Source organism: Apostichopus japonicus, chromosome 17 (assembly GCF_037975245.1).
Source record: "Apostichopus japonicus isolate 1M-3 chromosome 17, ASM3797524v1, whole genome shotgun sequence".
NCBI classification, from domain to species: Eukaryota; Metazoa; Echinodermata; class Holothuroidea; order Aspidochirotida; family Stichopodidae; genus Apostichopus; species Apostichopus japonicus.
The window spans coordinates 31819398-31838611 of NC_092577.1; the positions used below are offsets into that span (position 1 = coordinate 31819398).

General features: G+C 38.4%; 3 protein-coding genes across 3 annotated transcripts in view; 1 reads left to right on the forward strand and 2 right to left on the reverse strand.

Annotated features, from left to right (window-relative positions):
* The window catches only part of LOC139984642 (solute carrier organic anion transporter family member 4A1-like), a 12303-nt gene extending 11648 nt beyond the window's left edge, over positions 1-655 (reverse strand). Inside the window, exon 1 of the mRNA XM_071998615.1 lies at positions 78-655. Coding sequence (XP_071854716.1) covers positions 78-326 — 249 coding nt within the window. The 5' untranslated portion in view covers positions 327-655. The remainder of the gene's footprint in view (positions 1-77) is intronic.
* A 3264-nt stretch (positions 656-3919) lies between these two features.
* Positions 3920-10121, forward strand: LOC139984649 (cathepsin B-like). Its single transcript, XM_071998633.1, has 8 exons — positions 3920-4083; positions 4886-5016; positions 5649-5855; positions 6339-6454; positions 6792-7021; positions 7695-7811; positions 8359-8487; positions 9183-10121. Exons 2-8 carry the CDS (start codon positions 4897-4899, stop codon positions 9260-9262), a joined length of 999 nt encoding a protein of 332 aa, XP_071854734.1. The 5' UTR covers positions 3920-4083; positions 4886-4896; the 3' UTR covers positions 9263-10121.
* Positions 10122-10148: 27 nt separating this feature from the next.
* On the reverse strand, positions 10149-14801 carry LOC139984647 (extracellular matrix protein 2-like). Its single transcript, XM_071998628.1, has 2 exons — positions 14305-14801; positions 10149-13488 (listed from the first exon to the last, which is right to left on the reverse strand). The coding sequence occupies exon 2, from the start codon at positions 13175-13177 to the stop codon at positions 11387-11389; it is 1791 nt and encodes a 596-aa protein (XP_071854729.1). The 5' UTR covers positions 13178-13488; positions 14305-14801; the 3' UTR covers positions 10149-11386.
* Positions 14802-19214: the final 4413 nt, after the last annotated feature.

Genomic DNA, 19214 nt, shown 5'->3' on the forward strand with positions numbered 1-19214 from the left:
CAATGTCATCACGCGTCGCAACAATGAATATGAGGAATTGATTCCCAATTTTTATGATTTTAAGAACTTAATTATACCTGTATCCAATTAGGTCTGAGGTTGAACCAACCACATCGAAGATTTTCATCATCCTCATCTGATGACGTAGAATTCTTGCTGACATCATCATCGTATTCTCCTATCCTCTCTTGCAATGAGACGTCGTTAGTCTTAACTTCATCCGTTTTCAAGTCATTGTCATGGTTATCGTTCTTCTTCTTCTCCTCCTCCGAAATGTCATTTTGAAACCCTTCGTTTTGCAAGCCTCCGTTTTCTACTTTCTCCATGATTTGTAAGAATACTTGATTGCTTTACCTTGAAATAAAATTGTTTCTAACTCCGCTTATAACCTCAATTGGATGAGAACTAAATGTAGAATATAAAATTAAATTATCAGTTTTTTTCAATGAATGTCTTGCTCCCTAACATGACAACGGTGATGATCTGAACCGATAATCATAATCATAAATTACGGTTTATTTGAGAAAAAAACTCGAATGAAAGCGACTGATTGGCGAAACTGTTGTCCCGAACTAAACTTGTTCTAAGGGTGGGTATATTCCTCGAAGTCTTCATTAAGCCGAGTGCAGTATACTTGTTATATATACCCTTGCTAGAGCAAAGTTTAAAGCAGACTGCAAAGAGCCCAAATGAGCTGTTCAAAGTACATTTTAATTAGACTAGAATATAAATAAATAAATAAAATCAAACATTGATTTTGTTTTTATTATCAGCAATTACTTGAATCAAGGCAAGCATATTAATTGAGTTTATTATTTATAACTCGTAGGTTGATGTTTTCATAGTCAGCAGATATCAATATCTAGGCCTACTAATTACTTTAGATTAACATCTACATAGCCTATTACAGAACTACTAATTAACACCGTTCTCTTGATTTGAAAATCCTAAATGACTCTGTAGATTCGGCGAGTTAAGATAAGAATATCTTATTAGATTTTATAAGATAAAGTATCCAAAGATCTATCTCTGCTATCAATTTTGTCCAAAAGAAGAAGAATAAGGAAAAACACACAAATACAAACAATTAAAGAGACACTATTATCAGGGAAAATATGCTGGTTATATATGTTTTGTCTACATATAATTATGTACCTGTATATGTATATTATAGTTCATATCAAGGATAAACCTCTTTATCACTCTACAAGATTTTCATGGATTATTATTATTATAATTATTGTCTATAATTTCATTTTGAGCAGGCCCTGTAAACAGGAATCTTGAGCCTTGGAGGAGCAACAACAGTTAAAGGAGTGGTACCAACAATTCAAGGAGGGAGAGGGGAGAGGGAGGGGAGGGGGAGGGGAGGGGGAGGAGATGGGCATGGGGAGGTGAGGGCGTCAGTACTCTTGTCCTTTAACTTGTGAATTTTCTTTATGCATGATGCTGAGATAGACGAGGCACATTCTACACGAGAGGAGCCTGTGCTCTAGCCTGGCTACAGGCCTGTCTTTAAGCAGGGTCAGACCAGCAGGTTGGGGTACTTGTCTTTGGTCCAAGTTGTTGTACTTTAATAAGCCGAAGCCGGCGGAAACAGAAGCATTAAGCAAATTCCAAGTTAGGAGATGTTTACATGTTATTAGATATGTTCAACAAACGGCTTTACACGACATAAAGGATGATCGCACCACAAATATAGTAGTGCTGGTACCGCCTGAGAGGTTAACCATTGTCGGAAAAAAGCCCTTAAAGTGCCCTTATGTGTTGATTTGTTTGGGCATCCTGAGTCATCACCATTCTTTTTCATGCTTGGATGTTGAAGAGGATGAAATAAAGTACTGATCTTCTAAAAATATGGAGGATTGAAGGTGATTTAAGGTATTCTAGAAAATCCTGGGTGAAACAAGAAGATTCCGCAGCGACAGCTGGCAGGTGGGAAGGGGAGCACTCTGATAAACTTTGAGCTGTTCTAGCTCAAAATCTAAACTGTCATGGTGGCAAAAGTTGAATGTTTTATGATAGCCCAAGCCATAAGCTATCCATATGATGGGTATAGGACATACCAGTTGAAAACTATCTATGCTATATCGGCCTTGAAAAGTGACAAGTTTAGTGTGTAAGTCTATGGGAACAATAAGTTGTGGTGCGGTACCTAAAATGACAGTTTGGGAGGAACTGTTACAATAATAACTGTCATACCTTGCGGCTGAGTATAGCTGTGACCTTATTATCCAAATTGTTTTACACACAAACGCAAAGTATATTTCCTGAAATAGACAGAGCCCAGTGTGTACTTCCTTCTATAGAGACACATTTATATGACTCTTTTGACACTAATGTCAACACGAATTCCTTTATACGTCTGTTACTTTGTTTAGTGCTTAGCTTAAGACATATAATGATTAAAACAGAGGGAGCTAGCCGAATTTCAGCATATTTGTGTATATTTGTATTAAGCGATGAATGAGATCACTATAGGGTACTAACCCTTCGAGGCAAACAATAATCTATTCAGATACAAACCTATTTAGCTATAATCTGGTGACACTTTGAAATGTTTTTTTTTGGGGGGGGGGGGGAAATCCAGGAGAGATAAATCCCCTTTCATATACAAGAGATTTACTCACAGCAACGGCTCCCCACTATACATAGTCCTGACCCCATCTACAGTATATAGGTGCTGTATAAATATGAATATACTACGTTACAAGTATATTCTCACTTTGATATTGATGACGATAACAACGCATGGTTGAGTCGTATACTCTCATTCGGTGGGTGTTTGGGTCAATAATTGTTTGTTACTGATAGTTCAGTCACTGTGCAGAAAGGGTTTGATATTCAGTTCCTTTTAGACCGTGACGTTTTTGGATTCCACTTGGCGGATCACGTAAAAAGCACTCTAATTCGGTTTCGCTTATACTTATAAACTGATATGAAAGTGTGGTAGGCTATAACATTTGGCTATAAACATTATTCAAAAAATCAACTTTAATCTAATATACAAAGTTGTCTGCGCTTATGCACCTGTTTTTCTTTATGCACATACCTTCGCTTTAGATTTCTGACTTAAAAGTAATATTATGTTTGAACTGTATTAAGTATTTGGAAGCAAGTACAACAGAAGACAGACATCATGGAAAATGATCTTCTTCCACCAAGTGTTAATAATTAAGGACAACTTGATTGTCAACTGTAAGAACTTTACGAAAGTATTTATGGTAACAGTGGGTAAGACCGTTGAGTTCGTCTTTCAATGATACAGTGACGGGTAACATTTTCGGGATAATATACAAGAATCATTCCAAGCCATAGGTAAAAGTCTCTAGCAGAGGTGGGGACAACAAGTATCTCATTGGCAGCGTGACAATACGTGTACCCCAATGAACCGTCCACAACACCCCTACCTGTGCTCCAATCATAGTAACGTTAACTCATGGAGTGGGGGTTTGGGGGTTGGATGAGGGTGGTTGGAGGTGGGGAGGCGACCTTCGGTTGGGGGAGAGATTAGTGACGACCAACCACCGATAAGAATGTCCGTACGTCGCCGAGGTGCATTATTCGGCAACATATTTATTTTCTGACCCTGTCTTTGTTTGTGTTGCGACGTGACAGGGTGCACGAGGTGTGGGCCTATATATCATGGGATGGAGGAAAACCTTCTCATAGTCCCATACCTTAGCTATTACGCTACCAGTAGCTAGGGTATCGAGAACTAATCAAGTTTAAGCTCTGATAATAATCTATTATAAACAAACTCATAAAGCTCAGTCGTAAGCTGTACAAAGTAGTACTGCCTTTTGTTATCTGTTCGTTGTCTGGGTGCGTGTGTGCGTGTGATTATAAATATGATGAACGTTGACCTTAGTACTTTGTAAGTTTTATCACATCACATGCTTTGAATAAATAAATAGTTAATCAGGTGACTTCTTTATTTTAAAGTCAGGTTCGGTTCACTACCTCCATATATAATGAGTCTGAGTGAAACAGCATAATTTGGATGACTTGTTAGACAAAGAAGGTTCATTCCTGTGCTTGCATCGACCAACTTTTAAGTTTTCTTGAATCGCTTTACGGAAGGTGAGTATTCGTTAAGTCTATAACGGGAATAGCTTCATATTATACCTTTAAATTTGTCAAGTTGGTTGCAATCATTTGCCTACTAACCATTAGGCACATTAGAAGTACATATTGCGCCACTTCGCTCTAATGACTTTCTTGTTAGTTATAGTCAAACGGTTAATGGAACACGTTTTGAAGAAAAGAAAAGATGTCAAATGTAAATAACCCTTGTTTACTGCTGCCCCATTTAACAAAGTATAATGTATATGACGAGTCCGCCCTGTAATCTGTATTCCGCTAAGTTTGAATGTATGGTGTATATATGTGTATGCGTGCCTGTACGTGTATTTGTATGTATGTATGCATGTATGTATGTATACGAAATAAATTGATGCATGAAATTTTAGGGGTATGTAGTGTTAAATGTAAAGCAATGTCAATACAGGTAAACGCCTTAAATTGATTTGTCTGTCAAGTCAATCCAATGCCTTCAATATATAAGTAAGTGGAGAGCAAAGGCAACATGTGTAGACATGAACACGTTGATATTTATACTTCCTTCACTGCTTCAGGGACCCCCATCTCTCTTAATGTGTGTTTTGAAAAATTAACTTGTCCACAAAATGTGAGCTAACTGTTGCGATGCATCTAAATTGCATCTGCATTGACAAAAATATAGGAAACTATATACTATCAACAATATTTTGTTTTTAAGTATATCGAAAAATTCTGCGATGCAAGCACAAACTGTACCTTTAATTCTGAATTTGGGTAAATTCAACATGCTTTCCTTGTTTATGACTTCTTTTGAATTGTTAAGACACGGGCATAATGAGGGTCGTGTTGGTATTGATGAGTCTACTGGCCATGGGTTTGGCTCACCCTGCAAGGATCACGCCACTCTCCCAAGACATGATCAACTACATCAACAAGTTGGACACTACATGGAAGGTAAGCCATGAACTGAGTGTTTTGTCAGCTTAACATATGTCCAATCATTTCACAGCTCTCGGTTTCTCGAGGGAAAAGAAAGGGGGGTGGGTGGGGGGGTGGGGAGGTTGAATAGTTTTGCAGTGCAACCTATACAATAACAATATGTCACAAATGATTCACTAATTGATGTTTATTTGATGGAAATAATGAAACATGACTTACTACGATCATTGATCATGTTGCTATGAGCAAAAAACCAAGTTGTATGGTAAAACTAGCTAATGAAGAACGAAAAGAAAAAGAAGGAAATGTTTTAGCAGGGAACTGCTACACCTGCATAAGGTTTAAGGAACCATGTGAAATCCTTCCACCCAACAGATATTTGGTATGACATACCACCTAAATGAGAGTTTCTGAAAATCAGAGAATAGGTCAACTCTTTGACATAAGTTCTCGTTTCTTATAGATAAGCTTCATATACCTGGACCAACATAAAGAGAGTAGTTGATATAGGCGTACAATTTGAGTCTTTGGATGTGTCTCTTCTATGTTTTGAAGAATTGATTGAAGAGAATCGTCAGAATATCCTATTTTACGGCTGTATTTTAAAACCTACAAAAGGCTATCTCTATATATCATCTTTGTTGCAGGCTGGTCCAAACTTTGAAGATCGCTCGTTGGAGAGCGTTCGCAGTATGTTGGGAACCTGGATAACTCCTGGAAGAAAAACAGGTCTTCCGGAGTTGGTGCACTACAATGTGAAAGATGTACCGGACACCTTTGACGCCCGAGATCAATGGCCCAACTGCCCCACCATCAAAGAGATTAGAGATCAGGGATCATGTGGATCGTGCTGGGTAAGTCAGCTTCATATAAATCAATGATCATTTGCAAAGGAATGCCGAGCCTAGCAGAGCGAGTACATTACCCAAAGCTTCTCTGAGAAAACACATGGGTTCAATGCCCTCGAAGCTTCAGAGCGTGTTTCATTATCGAAACATAAAATATTGACATTTATTTCACTAAAAAGCACATCTTCAAGTTTCTGTGACTTGGAAATCATGCACGTGAATGAGTACATTGACAATCAGGTTAAAAATGTTTCATTAGAAACATTTTTAGAATATGTAGAAAATATTAAGACCCCCATAACGACAAAGACAAATGTCGAACTATTGTTTTAAAATGCAATTGTGATTGCTTGTTAGCTGAAGTATCAGAATGGTGTTTTCATACAAAGAATATTGGCAACTATGAGAATGTAGGTATAATGAATAACACAAAAAGGAACCTTTTACCAGGTAGCTGCTAGTTTTAACTGAATGTTTCCTTTCAAATAGGCTTTTGGTGCAGTTGAAGCTATGTCCGATCGTTACTGTATCCACTCAAATGGTTCCATGAACGTCCATATCTCTGCAGAGGACCTCACTAGTTGCTGCATGGAATGTGGTAACGGGTAAGGAAGTTTGTAAATTCAATGTATAAATTAGAATCATGAATATTCATGTTTCCGGTGTATTTTATTTTCTCAAAATTATCACAGTTGCGTATAGTTATACGGATATCGACGAAAGCATAGTATTCGTATATAAACGACTATCAACAAACGTTTATTGTACATGATTTTAAAACATATTGCGAATGTGAGTAAGATGACTAAATTATCGCGAATTTGAATCCAGAGGGACTGTCAAGGGAGGAAATGTTCTTGTTCTCTGCATGAGTTTGTGAAGACTGAGAAATGTGTACAATGGTTTCTTTTTGACTATATCAAGAAAATTCTACTTTATCAGATGCGGTGGTGGATATCCACCTGAAGCTTGGTCTTACTGGGTACACACAGGTCTTGTCACAGGAGGCCAGTTTAATACAAGCCAGGGATGCCAACCCTACCAAATCCCGTCATGTGACCATCACGTGCCTGGGAAATTGAAGCCATGCGGTTCTGAGCTGCCCACTCCGAGGTGCGAGCGTTCCTGCCGAAAGGGATACGATACATCTTACAGTCAGGACAAACACTTTGGTAAGATTGAAGTGACATGAGTCAAACATGTTATAAACAAAGCAGTCAGTATAACAGTTAGAACCTAGTATACATAGAAATGTTGCGACTGTATATCAAATGTTGCTACCAAGGGTTACCGACAACAGAAGGAGCAGTTGGTGCTTTGTTGTAACACAACGTAAACGGCTACCGGATATATGCCCATTGCACCAACAGTACCACCGTCGTGTTTCAATTCGACTGAAGACCTACGGGAGGGACATCAACAACATTTAGGAATACCATATTTTTTAACATAACTCTTTGGTGTTAGTGTCTTGTTTAGAATGAGGATCTTCAAAACTTTGTCATAGCTTATTGAGTGTGCATGGATAAGGAGAACAATGACCAGGTAGCAAGTCACTCTTGCACATTCAACAGTTAGCAGACATGTTTCAACATTGACCAAAGCTTCTAAGACCGGTACGTAGGCATCCCTAGTCACACGAAGAATACAATCTTTTTTGGTTTGCTAAAATAAACAGCAGTACGTTAAAGAGATCTTCCAATCTTCAACTCTTAAATGCAAAGCGACGATACTAATAACGAATGCATTGAATCTAATCATGCTTCCACGGTCAGTTGTGAATTTCTTTCCTCTGGTAACGATCTTTTGACGTATATCAGTTGCTATTTCTTTTACTTTTGCCAGGATCCAAGGCTTACACTATTCGGAAAGATGTGGCACAGATTCAAATGGAGATTATGACGAACGGTCCAGTGGAAGCCGATTTTCAAGTTTATGAGGACTTCTTGAGTTACAAATCTGGTAAATATGAATCGAAAGACAAACGTTATTTAATAGAACGTTAGCAACAATAAATGTATTAGAAGTAAGCTGAACAGGTTTGTCTCTTTCAACTGGTAATTTTTATTTGGCCCATCAAACTGCCACGAGTGTCAGTAACAAGGTATGCCACAACAACGTTTCATGTCTGTATCTCAGAGATAAGTTCAAAATCAAATTGTAGAGTTGAAGGATGGGGGGGGGGGGGCGGGCGTTGTGGTCTCGCCCGTCTGCACGGGTTAATTGCATAAAAAGCTTTGGTATTGTCTTATCATGGCTCTGTTCCTCGAAGTTACAAGATATGTACTTATTTTTGGATCAACTCGGACAGCAAAAACCATATGTTCCTGGGGGAGGGGGGACAAGGGAGTTGTTATGGAAAAACTCCATGCTAGGACTTAATAATCTGATGCATTCGACCGAATCTTCAACCAGTAAGTCAGGTTTCGTAAAGGTAATGCCTGACCCCATATGATCCCGTGGTTGGACCACCGATTAACTTGTTTCCGGTCGCTTGTTTGCACCACAGGTGTCTATCAACACGAGACAGGTAATCTTCTTGGAGGCCACGCCATTCGTATTCTCGGGTGGGGTACCGATAACGGAACGCCGTACTGGCTGGTGGCCAACTCTTGGAATCCTGACTGGGGAGATAGCGGTAAGATTCAGCAGCAATTTACCAATGAAATGAAATCCCTGTGCACTATGTCCATTTTCTTTTTACAGCAAATGAGGGTTATGTCAATGTTGGCCTTGTTTTTATCACATTTGCGCCGACATCGTAATCAAATTATGACAACAGAACAAGTGGATGGCGCAAATGTATGAGTGTGGTTTTGAAATAGCTGGCAATTATTCAAATTTTGTATGGCTTTCACATATGATCTACGTTGAGCCGTCTCTTATTAGTAAAAAAGACAAAACAATGTGGGGATGCTCTAGGGGTGGGGTGGGGGGTTGGGTGGGGTGTTAGTGGTGTATTAGGAGGGTTGAGGTTGCGATGTCAATTTCTGAAACTCATGATAGATTTAATACAACTCCACGATAATCAATAATGGATATTAGCCAATGGAAGTCCAGGTAACCAACCTTTCGTGTAACCTTTCGTTCATAACGTTGCTGAAGCATGGATGGGTAACATAATTCCATCACCTTGTAGTATTATTCAATGGCCAATTACAGTTGTGGTATTTGGTTATGTTGTGGTTATGTTAAATTTGTATTTCTGCTACAATCTGCTATAATCTACGAAAGAAAGTCAATTTTATTTGTAATCATACCTTCTAGTTTGGTGGTCCAAAATAGCAATTTCAACCATTTTGGTATGTTTTCTCACTTATCATCATTTGTCAGGATTCTTCAAAATTATCCGTGGGAAGGACGAAGTTGGAATCGAATCAGATATCAACGCTGGGATGCCTAAAATTCAGTAATCGAAGACCTTTGTTTCATCGTCATTGATTGATCGATTGATAGATTACAATATTAATTCAAATCTTAATCAATGAAGTGCTGTGTTGATAAATGCGACAATGTACTGTAACATATGCATTGATGAACACATATTCCAGGTTTCAATAATATTAATCTCAATTATAACATTTTATGCCAACATAGAAGGATGTGTAGCGGATAAACACATTTCGCAGTAAGCGAAGTATTGTGTACTCAATTAACATTTATAATCCTACGTTTGGTCCATGAAATACTGATTTTTACCGAAATTTACGCCAATAAATAAACTAAAATAGGCAAAAGAGAAAAGATAAAGCAGCCCCCCCCCCAAAAAAAATTGAACAGATTATTGATTGCATGAAATATTGCAAAAAATCAGGAAGAACATTTTGCAGATTTCAAACTCGCATATGGAGGGCGGAAATGAACCTAAGTTGGTTAGTTCCTTCATCATAAACCCCTTCTAGATTATTGGTAAGGTACACAGAGGATGAGCGAGATGGAGGGGGAAGAAGAGGGAGAAGGAGAGGGAGAAGGGGAGGACTAAGGGGGAGGAATGAGTGCTGGGCAGTACATATTGTCATCAAGTCTTTTTAGCTCTGTCAGTTATTGGAGTAATGGTCAATATCGAGCATACCACAGCCTTCAGTCAAATTACCAAAATAACCGTTTTCATTCTTGTTTTCATTTTGCAAGAATAAGAGTTTTATGCCCTTTCAATACATTTAGCACAAATGTGACGTAATGATCTCGCACGAGTTAAAAACTTTTGATTTTCGTATTGCTGAAAAAAAATGGTTGATTACGCAACGTCATTAAAGAGTAGGAATATCTTCACTTGGGTATTTTGTTTTTATTTTGTTATTATTTTATACCTTTAGCACTCATTTGACGTTAAAATCTCGCACTAGTTCAAAAACTTTTGATAGTAGTATTGCTGAAAACCATTTGTTGATTACGCGACGTAACTAAAGAGTATAGGAAATATCTTCACTTGGTTAATATTTTCCAATCCGTGTAGTATCAACTCTCACTTAATAGAAAAAGAATCTTTGTTATAAACCTTATATGAAAGGAAAGTCTCGACTTTGGTAGTCTTACATTTATTTACACTGTAAAAGCCTTATACCTCAAGCCAAATATTAGAACTTCCATAGCGGCTCTCATACATATCAATATTTACATTCTATAATATTTTCTTGAGGGAGACAATAAGAAAGATGAGACACTAAATTGTTTTACCACAGTGAAAAATACCTGATTAATCAAATATTGACTGAAGAATAAAATTTAATCAAATTCCTGTCGTTAAAAACCACACGTTTATTATTTTCTCGATGTGTGCTTAGGTCAACATCAATCTAAGTATTAATCTTATACCTTTAGTTGCATGATATTAATATGTACAATATATGCTTAAGAACAACAAAAACAATAGTCCGTCCTTGAAGCTAGTTTGTGAAGCAAGTTAAAGTCCATTATGGCTGCCACGAAACATGCTGTATACAAATTCATTTTTTATAACAAAAGTACAAACAATGGGAGACAATGTAAGACTTATTATAAAAGGAAAATATTTCTTACTGTTAGTTATTTGAAGGCCTCATCTTCTATGTCTTGTCCATAACTCGAGGTATGGTTTATTGAATGTAACCTGTTTTGGACTGCCTAAACTTTCAGTTACTCAGAGAAGGCAATTCCAGTATAAAGTTGTCTTGCGATTGTGGCAAATGTTCTTCAAAAGCTTAACTAGGACTTTTATAATATTCTGGTTGAAACCTGATACATTTGGAATATTTGCGTAACCATGTCAAAGTTCTCTGTAAAACGAACTTATTAAAAATCATTATTTTCCTTTGTGGATAATTGATTGAAATTTATTCATAAAGAAAAGAAAGACACTCTCAGCTGAATTGCACTGACGATAGCATTCATGCAACCGTTGCAGATGCTTTCATAAAATATCACCAAGTTTTCCCGATAAAAATGCTATGAGCATGTGGGTTTGACCCTATAGTAATGCAGAGCATTCTCTGCAATTTTGCTAAGCAATCAAGTTCAGCCACCAGAAATCCTTTTATACCCTTTCTACATCAGTTTGTCTAGAAATTGTTGGATCGTGAAGACGATTTAGGCTGATTCAGGTGACTTGGATTTCTTGGCGCTGCATTGGCATACGAGGAACGACCGTGTGTGTCATGTTTGTCCATATGGTCGGCTGCTCTAATAGATAAGTTTTCTTCTACCGCACGTTGCACAGTAACAAAGCTATACGGTATTTGACTTTTGGCTTGGCGTTTGCTTTCAGCTTCGCGTAATTGATTTAAGTCATCAAGTGTGGGCGCATCATCGTATACAGGATTATTGCCATCATCAACAGTATAATATACTGCAGCGGCTGCCGTCGATCCGGTAGGTGCAATTCGTGGTCCAAGACTCCCCTCATCCTGATTCATTCCACGTGCAATATCATCAGTACGTTCGTTCTTCTTAAGTTTTTTGCTCGTAAAGTATATAGAGATAGCCAGGATCACTATTATAACCACGATCAAGCCAAAAATAGTGATACCTAGGTAAAGCAGCTTGGGATCATAGTCGGGCGGCTCAGCGGAATCTGCAGGCACTATTGTAGATGCAGACGGCTGCCAAATTCTTTGACAAATTGATATAGCGTTGCTTTCACCATCGCTATTGCATTGTTCAAGTTCAACTGTTTCAATAGATTTCCCCGCCAAGGATACTGGAGAATGGCAAAGTACTGTTACTCTTGACTGTGGGTTTTCAGTATAGCGAACGTCAGTTAACAAGAACTCTTGGAACCATCCAAGGTTGCAGTCGCAGTTCAATTCGTTACCGGATAGGACTAGGCGCGGGAAGTATGTGCTGTTTCCAAGGCTGTCGAAAACACCAGCAGGTAATGACGACAATCTGTTGTGGGATAGGTTAATAAATGTGAGATTTTTGGCACCAGTGAAAGTCAAACGATCGATCGATGTCAGTTCATTTCTTAATATTACCAACGATTGAAGCGATGGCATGTTTACAAACGCTTCCCCTGGTAGGCATAAAAACTGTGAGTTGACGATTTGAAGTGCTGTAACAGAAGTCGTTACAAGAAAATCTCTCGGATACACGGGAACTGATTCCAAAACGAGATTGTTTAGCAGATGAAGGCTGGAAATGTTTACTCCAGAGAAAGAATTCGCAGGGAAGGCAAAAATGAAGAGGTACGATAAAGATGAGAATTCTAGTAGCACTTGAGCATCGGACGTGGTACCAATATATCCAATATTCAGGGTGCTTATCATAGAAACGTATCCGAATTTCCCTGTAACCTCTACCAACGCCATCGGATAACGTTGTCTACACTCTTCGTTCGCATAAATCAGGTCATTGTTTAGGTCGATTTTCGTCTGTTCTAAAGTAATTGAATTTAAATTTGGGAGCTGGGATAGCAGACAGGGGTCAAAGGTCAGATTTTCGTTACGCGCTAGATGAATTACTCGGAGTTGCGATAATCCCACGAAGTGAGCAGATTCTAATCTTGTCAATCTGTTGTTATCCAAAAATATATTCATGATTTCCGTTAAATCCACGAAAGATTCTTCCTCTATCTCCGATATTAGATTCGAGGCCAAACGTAGAGTCACCAGCTTACTAAGACCTCTGAAATGCACGTTTGAAATTCTTTTGATCTCATTCATATTTAAGTTAACGGAGGTGACGGATTTATCGGTTATGTTGGGCATTTCTTGCAACATCTGTGACGAACAATCCAACATTGGATACGTAGCACTGCACTCTGAGCTGGTCGGACACACCAGACAAGTCAGTAGTACAACTTGAATAATTAAGATATGGAAAACGACTTTTTGCAAATTGAAGGAATCCATTTTCAGCTTGACTCAAATCTCTTTCGATGAGGCGTATGGTATTAATACCGCTCTGAGCGTTTAATAATAAATTATTGCAGTGATAGTTCTTCTAGTACTCTCTAGCTGTTGCTTTAATATGTTGATGTCACAGAACATAAAGGAGATATATCAGTTCTCATTGAAGAATGGTCGAAAGGGAATATAGGCTAGCCTATCGTTGTCGTTGGGTACAGACACTTAACCCTTAGTTCGTATAATGTCCAGACGGTAAAAGCACTGTTAGGATTCGGTCTTGATTATCAAATATCATTTTAACTTCATAAACATCCCTGTGTAAGAAAAAGAAGAATAGAAAAACGAATCACAGACAGTATCATTAGCGTCTCGTTACTCGCATGTATTGAATGTTTTGGTTCTACGCTAGTCGTGGTCACTCTTTCGACGGCTTTTTGAAATGCTTCGGAACCTTAACAATCCTCAGCTTAATTGTGCTAACAACTCTCAAAGTTGACTAGTTGTGTAATGCGTAACTATAGAAGTGTGTATACAAGAAAACTAATGGCTTCCAGTATAGCAAATGTCTTGCGCTGGGGTTTAAGTCATCCAGGAGAGGTGTTTTAGAGGGGTCATGCCCTCTACATTGAGAATTATTTTTTAACATGAAGGGTGGTTAGATGCAAACAGGTGCTATACTTTGCATCTTTGAAAACAATTTTTATTTCATTCCCAGAAGAATATGATCAGAATATATCGGAATTAATTGATCATACTCACTAGCTTTAAACTTATTAACCATACAAAACTCAGTTCAACATCTGCAAATTATTACCGAATACCATGAGTATTAGACTATATTATTAACTATAAGAAATCTATCGTGATGAAAACTGCTTTCAAGTACTGAGTATGTTACTTTCCGTCAGTTAGAGGAACACAAAACAGAAGCACGAACATTTATCACAAATTCAGGCTCACATACGGTAGTATAGGCGTTAGTATTATACACTAAGCTAACTGCTTGTTTGCCTGTAATGCCTGTTTTTACTTCTTGCGAATTTATACTTTCCGGAGTTGCTCCTTCATGTTGTATCCTTACTTTTCATTGAAAAACACATCTTTGTAAGTGAGGACAAAATAATACTCACAAGTTTAGACACACTGTTGATGGCAACACGTGCACGGTGAAAACGATTAGAATAAACTTGATCCAAAAGTCCCAGAATCTACCGTTCAATGTCAACAACGTCTGAATGCGAGAACTGCTATAGGCACTGTCTGTTGTACAGAAATGTATCGATCTACGCACCAGTTATTCCAATTCTGTTTACATGGCTGACAAACACCTCAAATGCCACAAAATGTATAGTGTTCGTAAAAGAAATAAATCAAAAATTTCCAATAGTTACCCTTTCTTTGTATTGTGCCAGCGGGTCAGTACGCCAGCAATAGGTCTTTATACTGTTTTAACGGTTGAAAGATTTTCACTTCTCGTAGCTTTGTTCCTTTTTTTGACACTATTTTTTCAAAACCAGTCAAATATCAATGCAGTTTCGTATACCATAGCCATAGTCATAACTTCCTTGTTTGTGTCATACGTGAGATTATTTTTAAAGTAGTCTATTGAAGTCGTAATATATGTTGTGCTCCTAATTCTTCACGCTTCATGACATTATAACATTTAATATGTTTTACCATATTTATATATAGCATGCCCATACGGATGCTATTTCCATCTCGAAGGAGAACCACCAGGCATGGCAACGTCAAGACGAAAGAACCACTTGTCCTTCAATGATGTTTATACTCTTTTTTATTTATGTCTTATCAATGTTGATATTCTCTATGGCGGTGGCTTTTGCAAATGCCAATCTAAATTAGAACTGCATTTGCCAACATGGTGTTGTTTGTTGGGAAGGGGGGGGGGGACAACACACCAGGGTGTATAATCATGTAGGTACCTACAGAGTGAGGGCCCTTGCGAGCGCCGTGACAGGTCAGTCCAGTCATGTAGGTATCCGTTCACTTGGCACTGCAATAACTGTTGAAGCTCTTAACATGACCTAATGATGACATTGTTTTCAGTGTCAACACTTACAAAATTAAACTTCATATCATACTGGCACGATGATCATAACGAATTTACAAAATGACAAGAAATGGCTTTCAAACTAGGATAACTCCGACCTTAACTGTGCAATATTTTCGTTAACTATTTGGGGGAGTTGTTCATCACAACCATATCTGGCATACAATCTAAAAATGAGTTTAGGATTGTATAAACTTTTAAGATTTGATTAAGGAGAAAGTACAACCATAAACAAGGTAACGCATGCTTTCTTGTTGCAACGCATCATTCACAAATAAGAACATATCCTATGTACATTTGCGAGTGAAGATATGTGGATGACTTCGTAAGTTATGCTGAATACTTTGCTCACCACACCGCACGTAACATGCTTTAAGGTCTCACATGACTGCCGCGTTGTACCTATTGTGTTAACTTACAAAGTGATTGGTATTGTTGTATAACCTATACATGCCGCTGTGATATACAAATATGGAATCGTTTGACTGTCTACAACATTTCCTTTGATTGAGATTGCTTGTCTAGTTGCTTTCTTAAGACACCGAGTTGCACGTAACTATATGTTAAATCACTGAAAAGGTCTTTTGACAATGACACGACAATTTTGCATTACGACTTAGATGACATACCAGGGATCGAATTAACTGTCGTGGCAAGTGGCGGCTCGTATAAAGTCTTAAAACTTGGAGGGGGATATCGGGGGGGGGGGGAGGGGTGTTCAGGTTGAAATGCCCCAACTGCGCCGAAGGTGGCGTGGAAGCGCCCGGAAGCTCTGAGGTATTTACATAATTGTGGGCATTCAAATGTAGCTTTTAACTATCTTCAAATGGCATTGAATCATACTCAATGGACCACAAAAAAAAAACACAATTTGACCATTTCCCATCATATAATAGCATTTATGTTTCAATATCATTTATATTTCGACCCACCCGGGGGGTCGGATGTCCCCCTCCCCGTGGCTACACCACTGATAGTTATTTATTGAAGAATAACATCATGTACATGCTATGTACTGTACAAACGAGTGTCAGTTATAAGTTGTCACGTTACTTAGAGCCACGAGCAGCGTCGTTAAAACGCCTTGTTACTGTTGCAGGTTTTTTTGTACGAGTGTGGGACTGGAAATGCAATCTGAAATGCTGCCCGTACTTCAGCGAAATTGACCAATCAGCGTCCTTCATCTCAGCTGATAATATGTTAGTGCGCATTTCTTTACTGAGGATGCAAGGGATGTTTAAATGTGTCAGATAACAAGAGTTGTTCAGCGGGAGAGGGCCACTATGTAAACAAAAATAAAGGAGCTTCATTTAAGAACTGAGAAATACAGTTTTTGAAAATGATCATAGTAGATAAATAGTAAAATCAGAAGTTTTGTTTTCATTCATCTTCGTATTTTCTAGGAGACGCACTTCCCAAGATACCCATTGCCACCAGTGGCCACTGGTTGTCACTGGATGGGGTTCACAATTTCACTTGGAAAGGCTTGCAATATTCACCCGTTTAGTGACCACTCATGCTAATAAAAAATGTAGTCTCCAAGGCGTTGCAGGTCCCTCATTATTTAGGAAGTCACAGAGTACATTAATTTCAACCAAGATTTGAAAGTATGGGGGGGGGGGGTCTGGAATGTAAAAGAGGAACTTGTAACAAAGGGAGCATTATTGCACTTAACGCAGCGCCATGATGTACAAAGAAAAGTTTTGCCTAAAATGCGTTGCAGGAAATAAACAAAGCTAAGAGTATTGTTTTAAGTAGCAGACGAACTTTCCGGTGGAAATGATTGAGAAGGGTCGCTTAGCTTCCTTCAACCTGAAAAGAGGGATTTATTATTATTTCCTGCTTTTAGTTAAATTGTACTTTTCGGGGTACTCAAAGGGGGGGGGGCATCGCTCCTATTGCCCCCCCCCCCCGGCTACGTCCCTGATTTTGAACCAGCAAACTACCATGATCCCTTTATGTATGGTTATCATATCTCCAATGCAGTTAATCAGAGAATGATAAATATATGCTCATGCTGTAAGTACAACGCCAAAAGTTCAATCTGAAAGCACGCAGAGTTTCACATGGCTTCTGACGAATCATGCTAGGCAATTTGCCTCGGTACCATTTAAAAAGCTGAAAAGTAGTTGGAGTGGAACCCTGTTATTTCAATGAAACTCCAAGCGAAGTTTTAACTAGCCCTTAAATAGCTGCCTTGCCCGTCGCTATCTTGAACCCTTCAAAACAGTAGTACCTTCAAGCTTCCTGATAGGAAATAAAGTGAGTATAAATTTTCATACAAGATAAATAGATAAACCTAACATGGCGTCCTCGGAAGTCTTCGCAATCAGCTCAATATTTTGTATCTTCATTATTGACTATAATCTTTCTCGTCTTCTGGTTTGTATAAAGTTGAGCCTACCGCAAAAAGAGTAAAATATATTATTGAAACTGAAACACAATGTGCTTTCAAGATATTCGTGCACTGCCATCAGTATGTGTCGGAGACATTTTTGGGTGGACACATTTGGATTCTTTAAGCCTTGATTGCGTGGACGAAAGTGCAGGATCTAATCATAAAATTTGACATGATCGTAAGTTACTCGCTGGTGAATGAAGACGGCATGATCATGGCATTTATATTTGTTGTTTGTAAGTTCAACTGACCAGGGAGCTGCTACTTTAACAGTAGCAGCTCCCTGAACTGACCATGGTACGTTTTTCTATCATTATAGGTTATCTTACAAACAGTCACAATTCGATATATATAATAACGATATAGCAGGAGTTGCAGAAAGTACATGCTTTTTCTTTTCGATATCATTAAAAATACCACTGAGAAACAAACTTTAAGTTGTCATTGGAGAGATTGAGCTGAGATTGTTGGTGGAATGAATGGCTTTGCGGTCAATCCAGGACAGAGTGTTATTTCAAATTGTAAGTGCTTGGAAGGACGGTAAATTAAGAGCATCTTCTCCCGGAAGGTACGGAAATGATGATTTCTCAACTCTTAGATAAATCTTTGAGTTGGAGAAAAGAAAATCAAGAAAATCAGGTACATTTCAACTGAAGTGTAAGTGAAACTATACGTTATTGATGCTTTCAATATTCGTCCCATGGAAAGCATCTGCAGTAAACAATGACAGATGGTGTAAAATATGTTAACAGCTCAGCATCAGAGAGGGGGCGCCATTATAGCCAATTGCAAACTGGTTTAAGTTGATCACTTGAAAGAAAGTCCTCAGTAGAGTCACAGCCGTGCAAAGGGTTATCTTTCTCTTGGGTAAATAATCGTTCTCTTGGGTAAACAATATTTCTCTTGGGTAAACAAGGTCGCTGCTTAAATCAACATCGCCTAACCCAATAACTGTCAAATTCCGCAACTGAGAGAAAATATACATGGATTAAGGTTTAGTAAAAATGGTTGTGTAACAGTAAAAGTCAAGTTGTGTGCAAGAGAGCAAGGTTCCAGCGTTTTTATCAAGTTGTAATGAAACAACAAGATGATGCTACTGTAAAAAATATTGCTATACGTAGAGAACAGGGATGATAGCAATAGGCTATGCGTTGCAAGTGTAAAGATGCCATTATAACCAGGTTCTACAAAATTCTGCAAAAAGAAAACAAAATACGCATTGAATACTTTCTCTTTTGAGCTGGTAGTAATCGACATCTTAATGAATCCACTAGATGTTCATGTTACCGATTGTTTGATTAATCAAGCTATTTTCGAAGGGGTTTGAAATGGTAATGGGACGTTCCATGCCCATTTTGTTAAGGTCAATGGTGATACATACTTAACTTACACCAATGAGTTCATCCTTTACAGTTGCGGTATAGTTTCTCGTCTATGTGTTGTGTTCGGCACATAGATAAGGGTCGACCTTGGAGGGAATCATTGTAGAAGAACCTATCTTCCTCAGCTTCCCGAGTAACGGCGTATGACTAAGGGCATCGAAACTAACGGGGAGAGGAGGATGAGGGGCG

Coding starts and splice junctions, on each gene's coding strand:
- LOC139984647 (XM_071998628.1), bottom strand. CDS start 13,177: ATGGATTCCTTCAATTTGCAAAAAGTCGTTTTCCATATCTTAATTATT.
- LOC139984649 (XM_071998633.1), top strand. CDS start 4,897: ATGAGGGTCGTGTTGGTATTGATGAGTCTACTGGCCATGGGTTTGGCT. Junction 5,856..6,338: donor GATCATGTGGATCGTGCTGG/GTAAGTCAGCTT, acceptor CCTTTCAAATAG/GCTTTTGGTGCAGTTGAAGC. Junction 6,455..6,791: donor TGCATGGAATGTGGTAACGG/GTAAGGAAGTTT, acceptor CTACTTTATCAG/ATGCGGTGGTGGATATCCAC.